The following is a 26,971-nucleotide window of genomic DNA, read 5'->3' as shown; positions in this document are numbered from 1 at the left end:
AGACCTATGGCTTAAGACGGGGTGGACATATTTAGGCGGTGCCAAGCAACGTGGTTGTCCGTCTCTTTGGTCCACCGGGCCGGTTCGCTGCGCAGGTTTGGAACGCGCGCCATTTTGTGAAATTTACAAAAAAAATCTTATCCAAGAAAACAAGGCATATAGCAAAGGACACTGTAATTATTTTATATATTTGGGGGAGATTGTACCTATTATTACCTAGACTGTTGCGGTTACTCTTGCCAATAGGACTCGTCAACAACTATAGCCAATTTTCTGTGGTTAGCTAGTTAGCTAGCTTTCTTGCTAGCTAGCTAGCTAGCTAACTCCCCCCAATGTAGCTAGCTAGCTAGCTAGCTATGTTTTCTCGCTGCTCTACCGAATAGCTAGCTAGCTAGCTAGCTATGTGTGTTCGCGTTTAGCTAGCTAGCCGGCTAACTGAGGAGAGAGTCGCCGTTGATTTGGAATTGAACTGACATCAGCCCGGAGGAGTGAGGATTTGTCGTGTCGGAAATTTTGGAGGGCTCCTTTACGGGAGAGGAAGAAGCCGGATCCTACTTCGCTCCATGGGTTATGGGACTTTAAATGAAGATCGCACCAACGAAAGTGAGTACCTCGGAGAAATTTGTGTGGTAGTGTACCAATATCTTTAAAAACGCGCCAAGTAGGTAGCCAGCTGGCTACGTTAGCTAACGTAATTGGCTAGCTAGTTCGCTAACCAGCAGGTGAGCTTGATGGACGCAGCTAACGTTAGCTAGCTTAACTAAATTATATCATGGTACACAGGATGCAAGCTAGCTAGCTGGTCTAGTGGGTGAGAGAGTCGTCTGGAGACAGTAAGGTGATCGTTAGGAAATCGTTGCCTAGCGAGCAAACTGCTATAGGCCACACTGACCATTTAGCATAACGCAGCCAGCTGGTAATATTAGCGCCCCTTGCTCAATCGTGGCTAGCTAGCAAGCTAGCTGCACGTTTGCAAATGTCAGGCTGCCTTTGGTGTGAAAACATTTTGATTGAGAAGTCGAGTGTGCTAATTATGAAATTGGAACATGACTAATGTTTTTAGAATCTAGTCAAACCAGGTAGTGTGTCGTTAGGTTTGATAACGTAAGTTTACAGCTATACAACTGATAACTTGCAAGCTACAGTTTCCATGAATGACACAAAAGGCAATTGGGATCGCAGTCTTAGCTGGTATAACTTGATTGGCCCAGATTGCTTGCTCGCTGTTAAAATATTTGCGTAAAGATCTGGGCAATTATAACAAAAACATCCTGGAAGGCCACGTTGATCTACCTACCTATGTTTCTAAAACTACCTGATCTACATCTTCCTGCTGTAATGACAGCTTGCCTGCCTCTTGGTGGGCACCTCATCTGAACATCTTGCTAACTAGCTAGCTGCATATTTGGTAACGTTAGGTACACAGTCAAAAAACAAGACATCAAAATGATTTAGCACAGTAGTGTCGCTAGGTAGCTAATCTAAACTGTGAAAACAATGCAGTCTGATTAGCTGGATAGTCCACTAGCTAGCTAGACCATAACTGTTAGCTGGCGTGTAACATATCTAGTCATGTCAGTCACTAGTCACGATCTAGTCTGGTCACCATCTGAAACTGGTAGCAAACGTTAGCTAACTAGCCAGATCGTTAGCTAGCTGGGCATTGACGAGTGACATTCAGGTTTAGCAGATGTTGGCGAAACATGTTAGTCTCTCCACTACAAAGACTAGCTAGTTATCTAGTGTTATCACATTTGCAGCTGCGATCGTCTTTTAGTTTGTGTCATTGTAGCTCGTTAGTATGTGCGCTGTTACTATGAATTAATAACCAAACATTTTAACGTGAGAGAGGGTCGCCATATTTCTGGTGAATATTCTGACTTCGATGAAACGGTTTAGGGTGAAAGCTTGCTAACTAGCTACATAGTTAGCTAGCTACGCTCGGTAGTTGCTGCGGTTAGCCAGCCAACGTAACATTATGCCATTTATGAACACATATTAGGTGGTGTATAGTTTGTGATCAGTGTAGGTGCTTCCTCTTGACAGTTTTAGCCCGCAGACAAATATGTCATGTCACGCAGCCCGCTTTGTACCAGCGAGAGGTGAACGCGAATTTATACAAGTAGCTAACTTGTATCACAACGACGGAAAGTCACGGAATGTCTTTGCGTTTTAAAAGGACACCAAGTATTCACAAAGTTGTGCCAATGGAATCTGAGCTGTCTGTTGGAAAATCTATAAGTATGTCGATTTTCAGTTTTCAGTTTAATTTGTCAGTTGGGGACTTCATGTATTTTTCCAGGGAACGTGATGTAGGTATTTTTTTTTAATGGATTCACTTTTATTTGCATAACTGATGACCATTTTTGCAAATATTTTAGGGAAACCACAGCAGACTAAACCATTTATAACTATTGCATTCCACCATCAGGTTTGGCACTGGAATCTGTTCTAAATTGCAAATTATGTTTGTTATTTTTCAGAATTAGACCTCTGTCTTATATAGGAAATATGAAGATTATAAAACTTAATTTCAGTGTGTCTGCAAATTTGTACAGCCTACCCACTGGAGAACCGGTAATTGCAACAACTGTTACGTGTCATTGCTAAAAAAAAAAAAAAAATCCAAAAAACAAACGTGAAATGAGCATTTAGGACAGATATCCTTCAGGTAATGTTTGCTGTCCTGTGACAGTTGAATCAAGGATCTTGCTTCCTGTCAGCAAAATGCTGGTGAGTGTTATCAAATATAAGTTTTAATGGAAATGACAGTAATCATAGCTGAAGTGTCTTTTTATATAAACTATATTGTAATATGTTGGGTGTCGGCCACTCAGACTACAAAGCTGTGTTAAAGTTAAAATTGACACTGACAAGTAAAATTGGAAAGAAAACACAGTGTGCACAGATTAAATAGGAGTTAAGAAAACCCAATATATCTTGTCCGAAGTATGTCATTCACTTCTTGGAAATTTAATGTCATCCATTTCAAGAGCATACTTGCCCCATCATCCAACACGTTGTAGGTTTGATTTCTTGCTGGGTGACTACTGTTACACCCTGTTGGCACAGATTACATATAATACTGCAATAGTTGTAAATTGTAGAAATAAGGCATACACAATGCAGTTTAGCTAGTTGTCATCATTTAATTGTGAAATGCATGGCCAAGTATGGTTAGCTTTCATTTTATTTTAGAGAGCTAGTAGAGAACAGTATATTAAGGTTAAGTGTATCAGGAAAAGCAAATAATGAAAGTAATCAAATTGTGAATATGATTTGTTGTTATTGTTAAATACCTTTTTGGTAGTCTGCTGATGTCTGAAGTTTAGATAACTCCCTGAGATACATTTGAACATTAGGTATCAACAAGTTTTTTTTAACAATACTGTAACTTAATGCATTAAACGTAATTAGAACTTTCTTAAGTGCAACCAGCCAACATTGTTAACATCTTGACAGGTGTGTTACGATTTTAGTTGGTTTCGGAAGTTGGTGTGCACTTTTGTGATTGGAGGGAAGAGGTTGAGCGCCAAGCTTATTCAGGAATCTATCAATCTAGCTGCAGCATTCTCAATGAGTTAGAACTGTCTGGTGCCACAGGTGGGAAGGTGAACCAGCAGAGCTTTACAGTAGTCCTGGTGAGGTTGCTCAGGCTGTCAGACAGTCTCTGATTAAGCAAGATCCATGGTCCAGGATGATTTGGAGAGGGAAGAAATTGGCATGAACATAGCTGGTCTGTCTTAGAGATGCAGAATTTAGGCTGGTTTGATATCCAGGTTGAGAGCTCAGCAAGCAATGTGGCAAAGAAAACAGAAACCTGTGAGCTGGAGTGGGATGGAAAAAAGTCGACTGTCATCATCTAAACAGATATGTGATTTGGTGCAATGGTAAAATTGAAGGGGCCCAAGTACTGATCCCTGGGGAACTCCTGTTGAGAAGGACATAATAGAGTGTCACCCATTGACTTGGTAAGAATGCTGTGGCTTGGGTAGCATGGTATTTCCAACCCTCTTAGGATTGGATTGGACTGGACATTGTGTTGAATGTAATGTAAAGGTTCAGAAGGATCATGACAGCAGAAAGGGAAAGAACTTGGTTGTAGTTTCAGAACATCAATAGCCATTTAGTTTCCTTATAAATCTCAGATCTCTTTAAAGTCAGAATCATCATAATTACAGGGAGCCCTCATTGGTGTCTTCAGCAAATTCACAGTGTTGTTTGAAATACAAGTGTTTGTACTCTGTTTTGACAACCAAAACCCTGTCCTGCTGGTACACTTTACACAGGAATCGCATCTGTGATTGAAGCAAAGGAAATTTCAGAATTATCTGCCATGAGAATCCGACTCCTCCGTGGTTTTGTAGCCAAGGTTTTTTTAGGTGGTGTCTCACTTGCAGAAATTCCTGTCACAGGGTGTTAATAAGGAAAACTTTCAAATTCATTCACACCCTCTCAATTATATCACTTTCTTGAAAGCAACTCCGTTAGCAGTAGAGCACAGCTGTAGCACATACAGATTTTTTTATTCTCTTCCCTACAGAAGTTTTTTTTTCTGTCATGACATTCATGCTACCTAAGCTAAGACTTTCCACTTTATAAAGTGAAGTACCTGTAGCTAGTAATTTTTCAATAAGTTATTGGTTATTTTCTCTGAATCCCTGTTGTATTTGGTAACATTGGCTCTGAAGTTTTTTCTTTTTTCCTCCTCAGGGTTTGACATTAAGGTTTTTGAATTGAGTTTCTTATTCATCCACAGGTGCATGCAGGTCACTTGTCGGAATGTAGCAACTTGTATTGTAGCTCACCAGTCTGCAGAATGAATGTAAAATACTGTAAGATGTTCCATGATTGAAATTGAATTATACAGCTATACAGGTGAAGTGGTTTTAAACTGAAAGCTTGATCAATTACAGAAAATGTCATTCATACCCTGCAGTGACCATTGGACTGGTAGAAGTTTCTCTTGCCACTGTGTAAACTACATACAGTTACTATTTTGTAACATTTGTTGATCTTGTGCCCTCTTCAATGGACACATTCACTCTATTTTAGGGAGCGCAAGTGATACAGCATCAGGATGATCGTTCTGGTGTGTTGGATTCATGCGCTTTTTTGATCAGACTTATATGTGTGCATAAAGTAGGTCTACCTTTAAAGGGATCATAAGTTTTGCAAAACATTCAGGCTACCTTATCATTCTTCACACACTTATCTTTGTTCTTCAGCCAGGTAGATTCCCTTCTTCAGTATTTCCTCAACTCAAGTTTTGCCTGTATTTTTGTTGCTTCTGATGGTGATTGCTTCAGCATTTTGGAGCTGCCGCACATTCGGGAGATTCAGTTAAATTTGACATAGAAACAGCCTCTGTTCGAATGGTGCCTTTGGTGGAAGTTTGCATTTTCAAATGTTTTTGATTTAAGAAATGAGATGATTGCTGACTTGAAAGATGACCGTCAAACTCACCTCATGTGCCATGCAGGTGTGCAATTAGATATTCAAAATGCATCACCAGATGCTCGACTAGAGGCGTAAAATCACCCCAGTGTTGCGTTTTATGCACACGTTTACCTTTGTCATTGAGGGAGACATGGGAAAGGAACCTTCCATTGAAAAACATGTTCATTTCTACCATTTAAATTATCTGTGTGTTTAAAACAAAACTCTGCCTTAATCTGACCTCTGAAGTACTCCTGCATCTTAAGCCCTTCACACAGCAACCCGTCAGCCCTCAACTAGCCTGGATGTTTTTGCGGACTAATTACCATTCTTTGCAGTACAAGATGTGCCAGGGCACAGAGTACCAACAGTCCTCCCCTAAATCTGTTCTGGGTCTGTGTGGGAAGAGCGAAACGCACTCTGGAAGGCAGAGGAGCGCCTTTTTTTGCTCTTATCTTTGCAATATAGGGCAAATAAACAAGTTTAGGTTAAACTTTATCCATGCTTCACGTTGCAAACAACAGGCGCACGTAATTCCAAAAGCAAGGATTGTAATGTGGTGCAGATAGATCATCTCCGATTTCGCAAGAGACGAGCTCAGTTTATTGCTATGATTTTAAACTTGGAGCCTAACCATGTGCTCATGTCCTTGTGTTGTAGCCTGCGTTTATACCTGCAAATTAGCTCTGATTACTAAAATAACTGAGGACTGCCTCCCTTCCTTTTTGGAGTGTGAGTGCTGAAAGCTGCTACACTGCTCACTTCATTCTGAAGCCCAAATGGTTATATTCTCCTGGCCTGCCATTTATTCAGAGTTTAAAGGTTGTTTGCCAATGGCCAACCAGGTTTCTACCTGTAAAGTTAGAGGAGAAATGCCACAAGGCTGTGTATTGAGGAACCGTTGGCATGGCAGGCTAACAGGATTTTCTGAGTCATCGGTCTGATCTCCCACTGTCATCTCAGTCTGTAGTGCATTTAGATGTAAAATGATTATTGTTACTTTGGCCTTCTTTATATACAGTGTGTTGCGTGGAGATAAAAATTTACCACGGCAAATAAAATGAATTGTCCTTGGTGAAGCAGGCCTGTTTTTTTTTTTTTTTGTCCAGTGGCTGGAACTTTTAGAGACCTTTGCTAAATAAAGTTCAGGGTCCTGTGTAAGGCCAAGATGATAAGGCCTTTTGTGTTATTAATGCCATGTAATGTAATTGACTGTTGATATTTTTAGTTGAAATAAATGGACATGGTGAAGCACGAAGGCATTGTTGTGAGTTGTTCTGTCACGTCAGGGTCTGAAATGAACTTTTTTGTCCACCAGCTAGGGTGGCTGGTAGATGAGAAAATTCTCGTCTTTCATCAGTAAAAATAATTTCTTGAGAATCAAGATAGTCAGCATTTTAACTGGATCCCATGGGGCATAACATGGGACCCCAGTAATATTTAGTACTGCTAAGTACATGAAGAGTTGATGAACTTGGAATCATACTTGTACAGCCACTCAGAATTTGAGAGGGGTCTCCCCCTTTTTCAATGGAATTTATCATTCTTACCATGGTCTTCATTTGTCTTCCCTCTGTTCAGTCATTGTCATTAGTGTCCCCATATTTTTAAATCAAAAGAGCCACTTTTGAAAAGATGTGAAGTGATAGACATGGTAAAGGGTATAGCTGCCTCTCAAACCAAAACTAGCTACTTGGCTGTCACATCAAGCCAAATTTTCCTCCAACAGAATTATTTGCATTGTGCTGTCATGCGGGCAGCTTGTGCACTGTTTTACAAGGGTTTTTTTGACTAACATATTGGACCGTGATCATTATTTTCTAATGTAGAAAGCACCTGTCAGAGTGGCTAGTGCCACTGCAGCTTAAATCTACTATGTTCTGGCTGGCAGACATTAATGTCAGATGTTGAGCACATTCATTGTACCTTAAGTTGCATATACCTTCCCTAGTGTTAATTATATCAAGATATAACCAAATAGGACTTTGTAATTGGAATTGTTTTTGGTGTTCCAAATTCACCTGCATGATTGCATGTAATAAATTTACAGTGTTAATGGTATTTTTTTTCCTCCCAAAGTCAAGTAGTTCCAAATACATTTTTTACATTTTATTTTCTGGGGGAAGAATCTAGGCCTAAGTCCATTACAAACAACGTCACAATATCCAATATGATTGAAAGTCTGGTGCAGGCTTATTCTGTGTTCATGTGAAATAATCCAGTATTAAAATGTCATGAACAAAGAATACTAGTTATCAATGTTCAGTGTCGACTTAAGAGGCATTGCTCTTTGTGCTTATGGACAGAAGTATGTCAGCATTCTTTGGTGTCAGACAAGACCTTAGACCAGATGTTAGATTGTTGACAAACTGCCCTGCCTTAATGAACATCCTCTTGCTTTGGCTTGATGTTGTAAGTGTGCTTAAAACGGTCATGTCAACCGAATAGTCTTTGGAAAAGGCCCTGCATTGCCTTTCCACAGCAGGAGCTGAGAGGTGGCTTTGGAAAAAAACGCAGTTTTCACATCTAAAGTCATCAGCCTGGGAGCTGAACGATTTCTCCATTGCAGTGATTTCAGGCGAAGCAATAATTCAAAAGCTTCCCGTGTTGTTTTTTTTCCACACAATTCCAGCGTCCCATTCAGCCTGACGTTCACTTGCGTGCTTACAGTTATGCTCGCCTGGTCTGTGAGAGAGTCAAGGTTGCAGAACCATGGATCAATGAAAGTTGCAGTTCAATTGTGCGTGTTGTGATGAGTATAAGGAACATGAGCTGCAGCTTAAAAAATGATGCGTGAGTTGTAAAGGTACCATTGGGTACTTTGTCCCTGTGTCCATCCTAGGTTTCAGTTAAGTGGAAGAAGATGCTTTGTTGGTGGTGAGAGTGGTCTCTACTTTGCTACTGTTTCTTGGCCTCTGAAGGAGGTCAACTTTGGGGCAGTTTTGGCTGGTGCCTTTCAGATGGCATCTGAAGTATGATGGGAGGCCAAAAAATGGACTTGTCTATTTTCAAGATGAAGAGTGATGCAAGGTCCAGCTTCAAGGTGGCAGATGCTTTGCATTTGAATACAGGGCTCTGACGTAGAAACAAGGATATCTGGTGTAACTGAAGTTCTTGAAAAGCCCACGTGGAAGAACCTTTATTCCTGGATGGGCTTGTCAGAATAGCTAACCTTTCATGTCAATATCACTGAAGAATGGGTGGGCAACCCTGTCTGCCCTTCCTCCTCAAAGGCTAAAGTAAAGTGTCCCTTGAGCACACGGTCCTGTGTATTGGCATGAGCTACTAAGAGACCCAAGTAATTGGCTAATTAAAGGTTTGGATAGAGCAAACATCTGAAATGTCTCTCGGACCAAGGGCTGCCTACTCCTGCTTTAGACAATGCATAAATAACAAGCTTGTTTTTTTTTTTTTTTATCTTTCCCTGTTTTGAACGGTAGTGTCACAAATGCAAAACTCCTGTGTGCTTCTTGTGATGCCTTTAGATTCCAATTTTATCACAGGCAAACCAGCAAACTGAATGGGAAGGACTGCCCCTCCTTCTGAACCCATACTTTAACATGTATGATATCATTTTAGCACCTTCAGACTGTCAAAGAGCATGTTTTTGAAGATATTTTTAGGTTGAGGTGAGAACTGTAAGTGGCAAAGCAGAATACCCCGGTTGTTGTCAGTTGCTACTCCTGTGTGCAGTGGAGTTTGATAAGCATTTATTATGCACTGAAGGAAAAGTCGTACATTGAAGCAACATTGTGATCTTGGATAAGGGGTATCTCCAAGGATAAATTATCCTATGTTTGCATTTCTTGAATGTCTGTTAGTGTGTACTTATCTAGTGCTATACAATGAGAATTTGTCAGGGAAAGGGGTTTAACGTAGCAAACATTTCTAAAACAAATATGAAAAGGTCATTGTTCTGGTGCATGCTTGGTACCAACACTCTCCTTTGGAAAACCTACCACGCTTGATGTTTTCTGGAAAATTGTCAAAGTGCAGCTGAAAACATTCTATGTTGAAGTTACAGTCAGTTTTACTGTAAATATGGATGCACCAATACAGATGATCTGAGCTGGTACCAGTGTTTCCTCAATCAGAATGACTGATACAGACACACATGTTGGTAGACGTGTGATGCAGGAGCTTCCAAACCGTTGCTTGTGCAAAAGTGGTCATGTTTCGTTTAATTTCTCTGCATGTTTCTTTATGAACGCGTAGTTGTAGCAAACAGATTGCATTCATCTGGTAAAAATAAGTAACCTATAATTTGTTAAAAATCATAATTTTTCTACCGATAATTAACAATGCAAACATTGGGAGTTAATATTGATAACTGAGAGCCAGTGTAGACTAGACAAATCTGGTAACTAATCATTTTAGGAAGACAATTTCATCGGCAAATAACTCACTCCAGGGCCAAGCCTGATAGTGAATGAAATGAAGAATATATCAAACTGCAGTGTGTTTAGACAAATTTTGATATTTAAATAAGCATTAAGACCGTTACATAAATTTTTATTAGGTTAAGGTTTTTTTGGCCATAAATACGTACAAGAGTAAAGACTGGTTTAATATTGACAGGTTGAGAGGTTGTATATGAAGTGTGTAAGGTTTACTTTTTGGGTCACCTTGGTAAACCTGTCCGTTGCCAGTCAACTGTCATGAGTTTTGAAATTGGGAAGCTGTGCTGTGTGTCTGCACCTCAAGATTCGGCAACAATTCTGTATCTGTATGGTGCCACCCACAGACACAGCCCTATGAGTTTATGAAGCACTTACCTCAACTCCAGGACATGTAAAGTCAGTAACTGCTTATTTCTTTCCACCACTCCTCCTTGCTGCTCCTTCTCGCTGCTCCTTACTGCAGTACCACAGAAAAGTTTTTTTGTTTTGTTTTGTTTTTAGCACTTTTTGACATAATTTTCTCATTGGTTGTTGGTTGTCAGTCATTGCTCTGAACAGAAACCTGTAAAAGTTTAGACTTGCTTAAAAATTAAGAGCAACTGTTGTGACTCCTAAGCTCTGACACTGCACAGTTTTAGGTGGTAAGCTGATGTCTCAGGATGCATGGCAACCTGGGAAAGGCAGTTATCTATAACATGCACCAGGCTTAAGTCAAAGATGTTCAAGCCACCCATGTCAGCCTCAGACTGAAAGCTGAAAGTGTCCTCTGTCCTAATAGTCATTATTGTTTGCTGTCAAAATTATGTCAAGTACTGTGCATATTGATAGTATTGGTTTTGAGTCTAATTAAGCCTCTTTCCTTTACAGATCCACACCAATGATTGTCCTGGCTATAGACAAACTAGACGACCCACCAGTGAGAGTCTCTGTTGTAAAGGAAGGGGTATTACCACCCGAAAACCACTTGCAAGTTGGTCTAGGTATGTTAACATTTTTGTTATTACAATTTAGTAGCTATTCACTCGCACCAAACAGGCTTGAGTGTTGCCAGTCCTGCTGGATATTTCAGGAGTGAAATCCATTTCAGATCAAAACTGGAACTCTTGTTCATATCAGTTTACCTTAGCCTTTAAATTAAAGTTGTGGGACAGTTTCAGGTGTTCTAAAACAAGTTTTAAATGAATGTCAGTAGAATTTGGGGGCTTAAGTGTTTTGAGGAAAAAAGAAAATATTTACAGGTTTAGTATCATGTGCTATTTGAACATTAATATCTCTGCCATTACTGATATGATCCCTGATGCTGTTGTAGGTATGCTGTAGAAGTGGCATGGAAATGGTTTATGGAAATGGTTGTTCCTAGCTTATGCTGGCATCTTGCAGTTAGGATAAAGACAAAATTGGCTTTGAATTGTGATGGCGTAATGTACGTAGGATCCAAATGTATGAGTAGTGTTCTAAATACACACAGTGAAGGAATGCCGATTTATTCATGAGAAATTTTAAATGCTGGTGTGTTTGTCCTCTCCCCTGTATGTTGTTTGCTAAATTGCTCATTGCTCTGCTGAAAGTCTTTATGGAAACCCAAGGCATAAACTTGGCTCTTTGAGACAGCAGCCCTTTCTATTTTCAGGTCATTGGGTTAAAAGGCAAGTTCACAGAGGCTCCTCATTGGTTGTCGATTTCTGGTCTTCTGACTAGAATTATACATGGGTTTTAATGCAACTTCACACAAGTGTTGTCTTCACTGTTGTGCAGAAGCCTGATTTTTCAGGTCACAGGGTCAAAAAGCGCAGGGAGTGCACAAGCCACAGAGATGCCTACTTTTTTCAGTTTCCTGTCTCTCACTTAGACAGTTGCACATGGATTTTAGTGAAACTTCACACCGATTTTTTTTTTTCCCCCATCATCCCCCAGAAACCTATTGATCCACAGGTTACAGCGAGATTAATTTTCCAGTAGGTTCCTATTTCTTGCGTTTCCTTCTCCTTCAACTATTGGCTTATATCACAGTGAGTTCAGTATATTCAGCTAGCTATGTGCATGTAGTGTAGCGCTATGGTCGCCTGTTGGATCCAGTGTGATTGTGCGACCCTGTGCTGAATAAACCACTCCAGGAAGTGCTTTTTCACAGCATCAGTGCTCCATACAGCAGTCTGTTTCAGTTATTTAGCGGATGAAATATCAATAATATCTAACTTAAACTGTTGCTGTTGCTTTTTGTGATAATTGTGTTGGTGACCCTTACCACACAGGTGCTGTCTGCGATTGAAAAATGTCTGTGGGTTCCTCCTGAAATGCTTGGCTTCATTGACGTGACTTTATTCTCTGCAGTGGGTTGTGGTTTGCTGCTGGACTCTCCTCCCAGGATGATATGAGATTTAGCCGGCGACGATGCATACAGGTGAGCTCCTGTTTTACTTAACCTTCTGTTTTTTTTTTTTTTTTTGGGGGGGGGGGGGGTGTTGCTGATGTCATTATTCTAGAATAGGGGAAAAATGTATTTTAATGAAGCGTGTATGTTCACATATATATAGGCCTGCTGAAATATGGATTTAATGGCAATGGCCGTTTAATGGCAATGGCCGTTTGAGGTTTTTCTGGTCCAAATATTGTTGAATTAAAAACAGAGTTCATACAGTACTACTTGAGAGTTGTATTTGTAACTGTAACCGTGTCATTTTCGGTAGGCGTGACTGGCAGAATTTCTGATATAATTCCAATGACTTACTCAAGGACATCCTCTTCCTTAAAATATTAGGTGTATTCAATGCTAAATTTATCATTTTAATTTTGCTTTTGAAAGAGCAATTTAAGATACACAAGGCTATTCCAAGAATGGTTTTCCCCACAGGAAAACACAGGACTGAAACCAAATGTATCAGTAGACTAATTAGCTCTGACATTTTCCTCTATTTAGCTTAAGTATGTCACTCATTGTCTTTGACTCTGAATAACAAATTTAAGGAAGTGTCAGGCTACTTTACAACACTTCTGTGGTGTAGTTCAGTTCTCAGTTCACTACCAAATTTCTTTAGTAGTTTATTTAAAGTATACATGTATTCCCCTGACTTTGCCTCTTCTCATCATGTTGAATAATTTCGATACTAACTAAACTGTCCCACTGAGACAGCAATGTCCCGCGATAAGATTCAAAAAGTGTTATTGGTGCTATTGCCGGTGCTTAACTTTGGCCTGAGAAAGTTAGGGGTGTCACAAAGTTGTGCCTATCCCTAGCATCTTTGCAACAAATTATAAGTAGTTTTGTAAGTCCAAATTCCCACTTTGCTCTTCCAAGTTCAGTTTATAGGCTGTTCAGTCAAGTGTCTACACTAGAGGTTGAGGTTGAGGCTCTGCAAAGTGTTGACGTGGAAGGCAAAGTTTGTTAAATACATTTTTTGAAAGCATTTTCTGTTATGTACACTTTCGAAGCAGTAGGCTATAGGGCTGTGCGATATAGCCGTCGCGTTATAACGCATAGCTATTTTTAGCACTATAACAGCTATTCCCGGTATGTGGCGTTAGGTTTCTTCCTGTATGTTTTTTCCCAACGCCACATACCGGATCGCTGTTATCGCGCTAAAATAGCTATGCGATATATCGCAACGGCTATATTGCACAGCGCTAGTAGGCTATGGGTTATTTCACATAAAATCAGAAATACCAGGCCACAGTCCCCTGCATCCTGGAGAGGATTTCTAGATAGGCTGGGAGCTTTCTGATCAGCACATGCATTTCATTAATACTCAAAGGCACACATGTCCAATAAACGGCCTGCTCTAGCATGTATTTTCAGTTTGATGCAGCTGCGATCTGTTTTTGCCAAGGCATAAAAGTTTCAAAAGTTGGGGTGTTCACATTGTACCACACAGTCCTCGCTCATACCAGATGTGGACCCCAAATTTTGTGCTGATTTCATCCATGTGCAGGCATGCTGGCAGCTGTTGCGATTTTGGTGGTGTATGAATTAATCTTAATTCTTGTGTGTTTATAGTAGATATTATGTTGTGGGCTGAGAATTGATATCCATAGTATTGTTACTTTTTCAGTGTTTTGCTCTGTAATGTTGGAATACACATGTAAACCAGAAAGACGAATCCCTGTCTGCTTTAAAAAGTGTAAATATGCTGTCTCAGCCATGTTGGATAACCTAAAAGCATGCTTGTGCTGACTAGCAGAATCAACCAGTGAAGGCCTTAAAGGGATCAGTGAATTTTGTTTTAAGACGTAACATGATTTGCAGAGATTGAAGCGTGGGGACTAAGTGGGTAAGTTAACCAGTATTATAGGCTGTTATTTATCTCCTTATTGTGTGTGTGTGGGTGTATATATATATATATATATATATATATATATATATATATATATATATATATATATATATATATATATATATATATATATATATAAAAACAATTCGATTTGTTCGGTATGCTGGTATTGGGGTGGGGGCATGGGGGTTACAGATGCAGAAGCATGTTTATATTCAGTGAATATTTCCTGTTGATCATGCAAAGTTATTTAGAGTTCCTCTAAATAAGTCTGAGATATGGTATATAAAAGCACCTGAGACATTAATGCATTAGAATGCAGGTGATTATTTTCAGTTGTTGCTGTAGTGTTCCCTTCTAGTTTCTCCTCAGGTCAGCTGAGTTTCACTTCTGTCCCTAGACAAACTGGGTGTAGATTGGGGGTTGGATTGCTGTTACACTGGCTGGGAGTAACGTGTTAAAGGCAGACTGGAAATGTGACGAGCACTTTCTTTTCTTGTTTATTACTTGTTTTCCTATTGGACAATAGATGGCAGCTTTGCCCTGGCAACAAAAGTAGATTATTTGCATACTGTCTTGTGATTGGCCTGGGCTTTGATAGGCTTGCCCAATCAGGCGGTATCTTCCTGGTGGTAGGCTATGCTAATTAGGCGCTGTTGCTGGGTTTCAGAATGGTGCTTTCTCTGTGTGGGTCTGCTGCATTGTGTGGCCTGCTGAGAGATGTTGATAAATGAGTACCTAATGATCCGCACAATTCCCACTCACCGCAGACAGACTGAGATTTCAAAATAGAGCTCGCATTTCATTTGCTGAGCCATAAAGTTGCAGTTTTTGCTCAGTTGCTGCCATGAAGTAACAGTATTAAATATGTGCAGCACTAAATATATTAAGTATTATATTCATTTCCTTCAAAAGCCCAAAATGTGAAGAAAATTTGGAGCTGATATTTACCATTTTCTTACTGTTCTAAGAAGCTTATTATCATTTGGAGCCTCTGGACCTTGTTTCTCTTTTTTCTTGTCTTTCAGAATGCTACCTTTATTAGTGATTATAGTCCTCATTTTAAAACAAAGGTGTAAACATATGTTATAGGTCTGGTTAAATAAAGTTCCACGTGTAGCCTTAGCATATTCAAAATACTTAAGCATATGTGAGCAGTAGTGTCTTTATTGAAAATTGTTTTTTTTTTTTTGTCCTTTCTGTCATTGTCATGTTATTAATGTGTGACCTTTGCCACAGTTTCTGTATCTTGACTTGTCTTTTGCCTTCAAGAGAATGTACAAGCAGTTGAGGCCACTGTAATGTTTGGCATGAATGAGGAGTGTGTCGGCTGAACAGCCCTGCTCCAGGTCTGTACCGATATTAAGTTGACATTATTTGTAGTTTACCAGGAGCGTTTGCCTGACCCACGGCATGTTAATTAATTTGTAAAAGTGTTTATTTAAATATTATTAGTTTCACTAATTCACTAGTGTTGTTGTCAAGCCAATCCAAGGACATTATACTTACTTGCATAAAACAGTGCAAACACACCAGAAAATATTGGTGTGTCCAGCTGAGATAAAAGTTTGGTCTCAAATGAAGTGGCCTAATCTAAAATCACTCACCAGTATTTCAGCAGTGTTGCGGGTGGTTTCAGCAGACTTTGTAATATTATATGTAAAGTTGGACTAATTCAAAAGAAGTAAGACACTCCTGTGTATTTAAAGCTACAGTATGGCCTCAGCCTAAATTCATCTGTATTGTCAGGGTGTGCAGTTTTGACAGATGTTTATAATTGTGGATTTAGCAGTGAAGCCTTCTGTATCTCTTGCCAGTGTGTATGAATGTTGTTTTTGGCACAAACCTAAGGCCAAGGCTCCCTTAGAAGGCGACAGTTTTAAAAAAAGTAAATCACTCAAGACTATTGAGTGAAGGCGTTCCTACCACCAGGATAATTGTATAAATGTTTGGTATGACCATAAGAAATCATATATTTTTTTTTATGTTTCATCATCCCAAAAATCCAGCACGCCCTAGTATGTGTTCAGTTTGCTGAAAAGGTATCTGTAGTATGACGTTGCTATGTGTATTTTGAAATAACTTGCTAGTGTGTCTTGTTTGCTTTGTATTACTTTCTGGATTGTTTGTGAGGTTTATTAGTGTGTTTTCATGGCTTGAGCATGGTGGTAATTTTATTGTTACTTTGTATTGCTCCATGTACTCTACTGGGAAAGCTTTGGTAGGCCCATCTGCTGTCATAGCAAACTTAAACTTTATACCAGACCAGCTCTTCAGGCTGTCACCACGAAAGATGTCATTGTTGTTGCAGATACCAGACTGAATTATTGCTGCATCTACTTGTAAAGACTGTTCTGTGTCCCAGTGACATCACTGCCAGAACTTACCACTTTTAAAGGGTTTCTTACAGTACACATACAGTGCAGTACATGTAAATTACAGGGTTTATTCACTGATGCTTGGGTTACTGGGTTACTGCGTGCTGCTCAAACCTCTGAATTCTCTCAGGGAAGCGGCATATTGACCCAGTTTTTTTGAGTTTCATTAAACCTTGTTGTATTCTGTGTTTTGGATTGCTCAGTTATTTGCTTTTAGGATTTGATCGGGCATCACAGCTTTCAGTCACAATGTGAGAGTGCAGAGAGAGCACTCCGCATTCTCAGTGCTGAACATTTCCTTCACTCCAGCTGGGGTGCCTGCACACGTGAGCAGTCATCACCCAGGCAGGGATTACAGATCTGAATTTAGGACAATTCATTTGCCCTTCCGAGAAGAAAGGCACACAAAATGTGAGGGTGTCCCAGTGACTGCCAGCTCTCCGGCTGACCCGGACGGATGATCAGCGGTGGCGTGCGGGAGCGGCGTCGGCGCTGAACTGTGCTGTGATGCAGCAGTTTTCCCAGCCATGCCGCTGCAGGGAGGCGGAGCGTCCTGTCAGGAGAGGGGGGAGGGGGGGGGGGCTCCACACAGTGGCAGCCCTGACCAAACGCTAAGGAATAAAACGATAACCCATTCATAAAACGTGTAACTCATGTCGGTTTTCCAGAATCATGTTTTTATGTTTGCCTTGTTTTTAGGCATTCCCCAGCCTCTTGTGTGCTGGCTGTGTCTCATCTTACACAGAAACAGTGTTGATGTGCGCTGGTTGCAGGGGCGGCCTTGTTCTCTCGTGCCATCACCCCTCAGCCCGGGGCTGTAATCTGATCTAAGGGTGCAGCACGGGACCTCAGCAAGCTGTCATGTTCTTGGCCACTTCCGATTATGACATCATGGTGCTGAGCTATTTGTGATGTGTTTGTCACCCGCGGGGCATGTCAGAGTGACTTCTGACAGACCAGCAAGGACACGAATTGCCTCATAATTACTCTTAATCATAGCTCTATTAATACAAGGGGACTTTACTGTTTATTTTGAGCATTAGTGTTTATAGTATCCTGAAATAATTCAAGTTTTTCTGGTGTTGCATTTCAAGTCTAAATTAAGCATGTTGAAATTCAGGTTGCATGTAAGAACGGATCACTCTTGTTGTTTTTCCTTAATGAATGGATGTAGACATCAGTATGTACTGCATGTGGAATGATACTGCACAAGATTTTGCTGATAAGCCTTTAAGTAAGCAGACAGAAGTGATTAGATTTATTCATTCTGACACGTATTATGTAACATTTTAAGCATTTTGATACAGTTGAGAGTTTAGTTTCCTAAACTGTTCGCTTAATGAGACTGCTAATGGCACCTGTGGCACAGCCAAGTATTCGGCATGGAATACACTTCAAAATGTACAGCAAAACATGGACCACAGAGAGAGCAGTATGAGTTTGCTGTTGTAGACACGTGTACCATTAGAGGTCATGTCTCTCGCTAGCTGTTTCCACAGCAGTGAGCCTGCTTATCACATTCACTGGCATCAGGCACCCTGCAATTGGCATCTCTTGAATATTCATAGTGTTGTCTTGAATATTCCCCTAGATGGTCCTGACTAAGGGGCGACAGACAGTCTTGTTTCTGATGATAGGACTTTTCAGAATGTTTATCATGTAAGGATAGGACACAACCAGCCCACAGGTTGTGTTGAGTGTGTCTTCATAGTTGCCTGAGGCATTTGTATGTAGCCACGAGCTCATGGTGCTGTTCCGTTCCTGTTGTCCTTTTGGTTTATTTATTCTCTTTTGAGCTCTCAGCATATGCCAGTGTAATTGCATACACGCTGCCCAGTGCAATGAGTAGCTTGAGTGGTGTGAATGGGGGGATGTTCTGTATGTAGTGCACTGCCTCGGCTTCCCTCCCAGGCCTGTGGAAAGCGCGGGAGCGGGCCTCAGTAAGGGCAGGCCTGGTGCGAGCCCTGCTGTAACGCTCAGCGCTGACGGCGCGTGTCCCTGTGTTGCAGGAGGAGAGATTTCAGCATGCAAACCTTCGTCTGTCCGGCTCGCGCCCTCCTTTTCGTTCCACGCTGCTGGGCTACAGGTGGCTCCACAGGGGCCGCCCTCGCACCAGCAGTACAGTGACCGTCACCAGCAGCCCAGCGAGCAGCCTGTCACCGTGCTGTCGTACAGCGAGCAGGCCCAGCAGCCCACTGCCAGCCAGGTACGCGGCCTGCTCACGCCTGCGCTAACACACCGTTTCCCGTCACTATTCTGTTATTGTCATTAATATTAATATTAATAATAATAGTAATAACAGTGGTAGTAGTAGTAGCAGCAGTAACAGTAATATTATCATTATTATTAATATTAGTATTATTTTTGCAGATGCTCTTATCCATAATGTCTGTTGTAGCTTATATGATGACTGGATGTTACCTGTAGCAATGTGGCATAAGTATCCTGTTTATGCACACTATAGCAGTGCCCCCCTGACAACATTTGGGTCCCGAGCACTGCTCCTCAAAGGCTGTACCACACCACCACAGCCTGGGCAGCAGCTGCGTGTGACTCCTGCACTTTTGAAACTGGCTGCATGGCTCTTGTTCCTGCAGAGAGAACTGTTTCTCAGTGGAGAGGTCACAGTGGCCAGTAAAATGCCTAGGGCCTGTAAAATGCCTGTCAGCCCCACCAAGTTCACAGCAGGGAGAGCAGGGTCTTATCTGTTTAAGCAGAGTGACTGTACTGTCTAAATGGAGTGTACAGGAACTACTGCTGATGCTGTGTATAACTGCCCTGGATCACTTTTAAAACCCATCTTTCTCATGACACATTTCTGTCGATGGCCAGGTAAATTTGTTTACATAATATCCATATAAGGCATACCTATATGTAGGGGTGTGAAATAATACCATTTATTAATATACTTTACATCATTATAACATCTTTTTGAAGACATCTTTGAAATACACTGTCATAGATGGTAAGATAGTTAAGAAATTTTACATCTTAACAGTACTGTGGCATCAATTGATCAAATATGATCAAATAGACTAGCCCAAATTACTGTGGCATCAGTTGATCAAATATGATCAAATAGACTAGCCCAAATCTTTGCTTAGACATAAAACAAAGCAGTTGTAAAGTTGTACTTTCAAAAATTGTACTTTCAAGTCCAGGGCATATACAATTACGAAGATAAACAAAAAAAAAATGATAACCTGCCTGTGACTAACACAATGCATGAAGAGCTGAAACTTGAAATCTGGTTTAAATCTGAATTCATTTCAGTCCTCCTTTTACAGCTTCATATCTTGTCCCTGTAAAGAATAACATGCATTTTGGTGGAAAGTCAAACATGTACAGAGTGGGAGAAAGGATGGCATACTACCGAATAATGTGCTGGGTTTTTAAATAAATCAGTTGCTGAGTTTATGAATGTTTCAGCTCTAATCATGAACTGTATTCCTGCCGTTACTGTGGCAGCAGAGTTCAAGCTAATCTGAGCCCACAAGAAAACATTTAAAGGAAACAAACCAAGAGGGATTACTTCTACAAAACTCTAAATCGACTTGCAGAGTTTTGGGAAATCTGTGAAGCATGGCCTTCATGCTGTAAATGTAGTGTTTTTAGTGGCTGAAGTAATCCATCATAATGCTACGCTGGCTCAGACCCTCAGTCGTAAAGGTAGAGGTGGAAAGCCGTGGGCAGGCCTGGATGGTGCTGCCAGTTCATGTGGGTGATCCAGCATTAACAGTCGTGCTTCCTTTGCAATGCCTGTAGCATGACCCAGAGGGAGGGTGAACCCACACTAGTGTGTTTTCGAAGAGCTCTTTGTGTTTGAATGTTTTTTCCACAAGTCCCACGTGAGGAACACAGTATCATTGTGGTCAAGATGAATTTCCAGGGTGTCGCTGGTTAGGATTGTTTATGAGAGTGAAGTGGTCTGTGTCCACTCTGAAAGAGGTTTAATGACTGTGTTTTTGTGTGTGTGTGTGTGTGTGTTCGCGCGTTTTCCAGGGAATCCCCGATGTTGTCATGTTGCAGAGGCTCATGCCTCAGTGCTTTCGTGACCCCACCACAGCTCCTCTGAGGAAGCTCTCTATTGACCTGATCAAAACCTACAAACACATCAATGAGGTGAGGCACAGTACCACAGGGCCTGTGTGCTCTCATACACTGAGACACTTTCTCTATTAGTGTTTTTATTTTTTAGTTAGTTTTTATGTAATTACCATGTAATATTCTCTCGTTAATACCAGTTTTGCTGCGTGTCCTGATGTTCCTCCAGATGCGTCAGTAAAGGTCACTGTGGTTTAATCTCGTTTGTCGTCGTTCTTCAGGTATACTATGCAAAAAAGAAACGGCGACACCAACAAGGCCAGGGTGAAGACTCCAGTCACAAGAAGGAGAGGAAGGTCTACAACGACGGCTACGACGACGACAACTACGACTACGTGGTGAAGAACGGAGAGAAATGGATGGACCGATACGAAATCGACTCCTTGATAGGCAAAGGCTCGTTTGGACAGGTGAGGTGTCCCACAGCAGCCTCCGCAGTGTCGTCACACCTGATAGTGATTCTGTTTGTTTTAGCTGATGCTGATTATGAGCACCTATCTGAATGCTAGTGTGCTGTTGGCAATGCTAGTGTGATGGCTGTATACAAGACTCCTGAACTGGTTTATGAGTGTAAATGACTTGCCAGTTCAGAGTTGTTTTTTTTTTTTTGGTTGCTCAGCCAACAAATATTAGTGTGTGGGACCTTTCAGAGAGGATGCATCAATGTGTGTGTGCATGTGCGCGTGTTTATGTGTGTGTGTCTGTGCGCGTCTGCCTCTTTGTGATTTCTCCCTGCCTTTCTCCCCCGCGTCAGGTTGTAAAAGCATACGACCGCATGGAGCAAGAGTGGGTGGCAATTAAGATCATCAAGAACAAGAAGGCTTTTCTCAATCAAGCACAGATTGAAGTGCGTCTCCTCGAGCTCATGAACAAACATGACACAGAGATGAAGTACTACATAGGTAATGATGAATTGCGCCCGCTCTCCCACGCTTCACACTGCCTGCCTGTTTTAAAAGCTTATGCAGTGATCGTTTCTTATAATGCATGTAATACAGCTCGTTATAACAGTTTCACCTGAAACTTTTTGACTCATTAAAAATACCTTAACTGGTGTTTGGTCCATATTTTCATATTATATTACAATACATTATTGTCATATGCTCTTATCCAGAGTGACTTACATAGGTTGCAATTTTTACATGTTACCCATTTATATAGGAGGTTATATACTGAGGAAATTGTGGGATAAGTACCTTGCTCACATGTGCAGCAGCAGACCTAGCAGGGAATCAAACCAACAACCTTTCAGTTACAAGCCCTGCTCCTCAACACTGTGCTGTTATACTGCTGCTCACTTTCCGGAAAATTTCACAAGCTCTTTCTCTGTGTCTCCTGTGCCGTCGTAGTTCACCTGAAGCGTCACTTCATGTTCCGGAACCACCTCTGCCTGGTGTTCGAGATGCTGTCATACAACCTGTACGACCTGCTGCGGAACACCAACTTCCGGGGCGTGTCGCTCAACCTGACCCGCAAGTTCGCCCAGCAGATGTGCACGGCGCTGCTCTTCCTGGCCACGCCCGAGCTCAGCATCATCCACTGCGACCTGAAGCCCGAGAATATCCTGCTGTGCAACCCCAAGCGCAGCGCCATCAAGATCGTCGACTTCGGCAGCTCCTGCCAGCTGGGTCAGAGGGTGCGTGCTGAGCGCCGTCTCCGTCACGCGTCCCCGTCCGGGCTTTTCCGATCCAGGAAACCTTTCAGCATGGCCAGGGCAGGCGGTTCTGATACACCATCTTCTTCCTTAAAAGCTATATGTGCTGGTGTAATGAAAACCTGTTTGAAGCTGCCATTAGCCATCTTTGGGACGTGGTTTAGTGACTGCACGTTAGTATGTTCGTAGTCCTACTGGTAAAGGTAGTTGACACAAGCCGGAAGGTAGTGGCTGTAATATTTTCACAATTCATTTGCATTTTGTTGACCATGTTGTGTGCTGAGTCGTAGCTTGATCAGGTGGTAATGTAATAGTTTGAATTGCTGTCCGTAACTGTGCAGTGTCAATTCTGCTTGTGGAGCTTTAGTGGCTCAGACAGTTGTTCCTTAATTTAGGGATCAGGTTGTAACCGCCGTGCTTTAATAGCTGTGAACATGTGAAAATGTCATTGTCCAAGATGACTGATGTACAGGTTCCTTTTTTCTTCCCATCTGACCAATCGCATCCCTGCTTACCCCAGGGTGGCCCCAGAGAGAAGGGAAGCGTGGGTGTGTGTAACACAGGGGTTTGTCCTCCTTTTTCCGCAGATATACCAGTACATTCAGAGTCGATTCTACCGCTCCCCTGAAGTTCTGCTGGGAATGCCCTATGACCTGGCCATAGACATGTGGTCTCTGGGCTGCATTCTGGTGGAGATGCATACAGGAGAGCCCCTCTTTAGCGGGGCCAACGAGGTAAACACCGCTTCCACTCCTCTGAGTCATTTAAAGCATCACTGCAACGCCCGTTATTACTGCACAAAATCATACGGTGTAGGCAGCAGTCGACCACCATCATTTAAGGAAGTTCATAGTTTATAGGTCTGTGTTTCAGAAATCTGTTTCTTAAACGCCATACTGCCTTCAATAATATTGTGTCCAGGAAAGTTGTGGAAACTGGTCAGATGTCACGCTTTTTTTTGCCCAAAATTTGAATAAAAAAATAACTTAACTTAATTTTTGATTAACCCTGTAGGGGAAACTATTATGGTTGATACAGTAGAGGGTGCTGTTGGGTCACAATTGAATGCTTCACATAAAACACGTGAAAGTACTAAGTGTATTCAATTCAGAGGAAAACAATCTCTTTCGAGTGCAGAAACTTTGAGTTTGGCCGGCGTTTTACAAGTTAATATTTTAATTTCAACTTTCCAAATTTTCCACCGTATGATGTTTGTGTTTCCAAAATAGTTATAATTGTATTAACAGATTTGTTCATATTTTGTGTGACACTTAAAGCAGCTTGGTTATGTGCATTTGTTCCCAGGTGGATCAGATGAATAAAATAGTTGAAGTTCTCGGTATCCCGCCCAGTCACATAATGGAGCTGGCGCCCAAAGCCAGGAAGTTCTTCGAGAGATTGTCAGATGGCACGTGGGGGGTAAAGAAGACCAAAGATGGCAAGAGGGTCTGTATAAGAGAGCCTGTTTTTACTGAAAAACTGCAAGAATGAAGGGGGAGGTGGGATGGAAGGGTCCTGAAGCAGCGGTGTGTGAGAGGGGTGTTGAGCTGCAGAGTGTGAGTGGGGTGTTGAGCGGTGTAGCAATAAGCATGCAGGTCAGCTGCAGTGTGTGAGAGGGGGTGTTGAGCTGCAGTGTGTGAGAGGGGGTGTTGAGCGGTGTAGCAATAAGCATGCAGGTCAGCTGCAGTGTGTGAGAGGGGGTGTTGAGCTGCAGTGTGTGAGAGGGGGTGTTGAGCGGTGTAGCAATAAGCATGCAGGTCAGCTGCAGTGTGTGAGAGGGGGTGTTGAGCTGCAGTGTGTGAGAGGGGGTGTTGAGCGGTGAAGCATGCGAGTCGGCCGCAGAGTGTGAGAGGGGTGTTGAGCTGCAGTGTGTGAGTGGGGTGTTGAGCGGTGTAGCAGTAAGCAGGTCAGCTGCAGTGTGTGAGAGGGGGTGTTGAGCAGCGTCTCTGGGTCCAGCTGCAGCAGTGTTGAGCTGCAGTGTGTGAGAGGGGGTGTTGAGTGGCGTCTCTGTCCCTCTATTCGCAGTATAAGCCTCCGGCTTCGCGCAAGCTGCACAGCGTGCTGGGCGTGGAGGTGGGGGGCCCCGGGGGCCGCCGGGCGGGGGAATCCGGCCACGCCGTAGCCGACTACTTGAAGTTCAAGGACCTCATCTTAAGAATGCTGGACTACGACCCCAAGACCCGAATCCAGCCCTACTACGCCCTGCAGCACAGCTTCTTCAAGAAGACGGCGGACGAGGGAACCAACACGAGCAGCAGCGTGTCCACGAGCCCGGCGCTCGAGCAGTCGCAGTCATCAGGAACCACGTCCAGCACCTCCTCCAGTTCAGGTACCCTCACTCCCGCTGTCCTCCGGGGGGCTGGGGATCCTAACCCTCACCCTCACCCTAACACCAACCCTCACCCTCACCCTCCAGTTCAGGTACCCTCACTCCAGCTGTCCTCCGGGGGGCTGGGGATCCTAACCCTCACCCTCACCCTCACCCTCACCCTCACCCTCACCCTCACCCTCCAGTTCAGATACCCTCACCCTCACTCTCCTCTCGGGGGCTGTGTAATCAGGGTCAGCTCTGTAGGAGCCAAGAGTTATACACTGGGCAGCAGAGTGGTGTAGTGGGTGAGGATCAGGGCTGGTAACCCAGAGCTTTCTTGTTCAGGTCGTAGGTGGGGTACTGCTGTTGTACCCTTGAGTTGTTTAGCCTGGATTGTTTAAAGTAAATACCCAGCTGTATAATTGGATAATGAGCAAACTATGCATTGCATTCTGCATTAAGAGCCTCTGCTCTGCTGCTACTGTTAAATGAAAAAATGGTAAGGACTGCTATTATTTTATTTTACTTTACTTATTTTGCCTTACTTTTTTCATTTGCTTACTTTATATTTCAGCGTCTGCTCTTAACCGGTGAAAGTCGTGCTTTGTGAGCTCTGATTTTCGGCGCACTCAGTGTGTGTGAGCTGACCCGCGGTGTGTGTTCCCACAGGGGGTTCCTCTGGAATGAGCACGGGGGGCCGAGCCCGGTCGGACCCGACCCATCAGCACCGGCACAGCGGGGGCCACTTCAGCGCCGCCGTGCCGGCCATGGAGTGCGAGAACCTGTGCCCCCAGGTGAGCCCCACCCTGCCCCGCCCCGGCTGTCCTGGCAGGAGAGCTCTGCTGTTGCACCTCCAGAGACACCTCATCACGAGTTCGATAGGCCATCTCGTGCTCAGGGTTGTTCATAGTGTCTTGGGTGCTTTAGATCGAGTGGAAACCCTTTACCAGTCTCCTACCTGTGACATGCTGTGCCTCTGTCAGAAAGCTCTGAGTAAGACCGCTTTTAACATGAGGCTTCTCACTCTGTGTGAGAAGCCTCGTTCGCCGTTTGCTTATGGGGCGGCAGTGTAGCATAGCGGTAAGGAGCAGTGCTTATAACTGGAAGGTTGCTGGTTCAGTTCCCGGTTTGGGCACCGCTGCTGTACCAAGGCAAGGTACTTAACCCATAATTACCTCAGTAAATATCCAGCTGTATAAATGAATAGCATGTTGTATCCTGTGTAAGTTGCTCTGGTTAAGAGGAGATGCTGAATGAAAGTAATGTAATGTGGGAGCGCTGAAGGTCTGTCCCTGCTTCTGTCCTCGGGACCTGCAGGCGCGACAGCCGTACCCGCCGCCCGTGGTGTGGACAGGTGGCGTCGGATCGGAGCCGGTTGCCGTGGAGACCCACCCAGTGCAGGAGACCACCTTCCACGTGCCTCCCCAGCAGCCCAAGGCGCTGCACCCCCACCACCCGCACGGGCAGGGCGTGGCCGTCAGGCCCCGCCCCCGGCTCTACACCTCGCCTACCAGCAGCGCCTCCACCCAGGACTCCATGGAGGTGGTGCACGGGCACCTGTCCATGACCTCGCTGTCTTCCTCGGCCTCCTCGTCCTCCACGTCGTCCTCTTCCACTGGGAACCAAGGCAACCAGGCCTACCAGAGCCGCCCGCTCGCCGCCAACGCCTTGGACTTCGGCCAGAGCGGCAGCATGGCCATGGGGCTGGGCGCCTTCTCCAACCCCCGCCAAGAGACTGGCATGGCGGGACACCCCACGTACCCCATGGCCGCCAGCTCGGGGCCTGCTCACTACATAACGGAGGCCCACCTGGGCCGGAGGCAGGGCATGGACAGGGAGGACTCTCCCATGGCTGGGGTCTGCGTTCAGCAGAGCTCCGTGGCCAGCTCGTGACTCGGCTCGCAATGGGGTTTGTCCTTTTTTTTCCCTGTGTCTATTTTTTAAGGTGGTGTTTTTCAAAGAGAAGTGCATAGAGTGCAACCTGCTTACATCAGAAGGGAGATATCACTGAACCGCTACTGTAGTCCAGAGCCCATTTTGGTTTCTTTTTTTCACTTTATTTATACCGTCTTTTTTTTGTTTTCTTCCTTTTTTATCAATAATAAGCCGATTAGTAGAGCTGCTAAGTAAGTCCATCAGAACAGTGCTGACACGTCCATCCAGCATTTCCCATGTTGCGTTTTCAGCATTTCGTACATGCCAGAATGGGGTCCATCGTGCTGTTAGCGGTGAGCGTTCAGTGTCAATGCTACCTGTGGGTTAGGCAGAATGTTGAAAGCTGTTTTTTCCACTGGTTGTTACTGGTAACCAAACGCTGTTACATCCTTACAGTTGAAGCGGTTAAGTTCACATGACATTTGGGTTGCACCCGGCGGTTTAACTTTAACGCCACGCTGCCACGCGGAGCAGGCCGTGGC

At 43.2% G+C, this 26,971-nt stretch overlaps 1 protein-coding gene across 1 annotated transcript; it reads left to right on the top strand.

Moving 5' to 3' along the window:
• Positions 1-368: 368 nt before the first annotated feature.
• LOC118783141 (dual specificity tyrosine-phosphorylation-regulated kinase 1A-like) lies at positions 369-26,971 on the top strand. Its single transcript, XM_036536851.1, has 13 exons — positions 369-603; positions 10,707-10,819; positions 12,171-12,240; positions 18,495-18,691; positions 20,488-20,607; positions 20,811-20,999; positions 21,344-21,491; positions 21,939-22,225; positions 22,831-22,977; positions 23,549-23,689; positions 24,269-24,572; positions 25,224-25,348; positions 25,872-26,971. The coding sequence occupies exons 3-13, from the start codon at positions 12,231-12,233 to the stop codon at positions 26,445-26,447; spliced, it is 2,244 nt and encodes a 747-aa protein (XP_036392744.1). The 5' UTR covers positions 369-603; positions 10,707-10,819; positions 12,171-12,230; the 3' UTR covers positions 26,448-26,971.

Source organism: Megalops cyprinoides, chromosome 9, assembly GCF_013368585.1.
Source record: "Megalops cyprinoides isolate fMegCyp1 chromosome 9, fMegCyp1.pri, whole genome shotgun sequence".
Classification (NCBI taxonomy): Eukaryota; Metazoa; Chordata; class Actinopteri; order Elopiformes; family Megalopidae; genus Megalops; species Megalops cyprinoides.
This window is presented reverse-complemented; position numbering and strand designations above follow the sequence as displayed.

What these genes read in the sequence shown, in the direction of transcription:
- LOC118783141 (XM_036536851.1), top strand. An exon ending in AGCAGCCCACTGCCAGCCAG is followed by an intron (nt 18,692 to 20,487) that starts GTACGCGGCCTG and finishes CGCGTTTTCCAG; the next exon opens with GGAATCCCCGATGTTGTCAT. An exon ending in GCAAAGGCTCGTTTGGACAG is followed by an intron (nt 21,000 to 21,343) that starts GTGAGGTGTCCC and finishes CCCCCGCGTCAG; the next exon opens with GTTGTAAAAGCATACGACCG.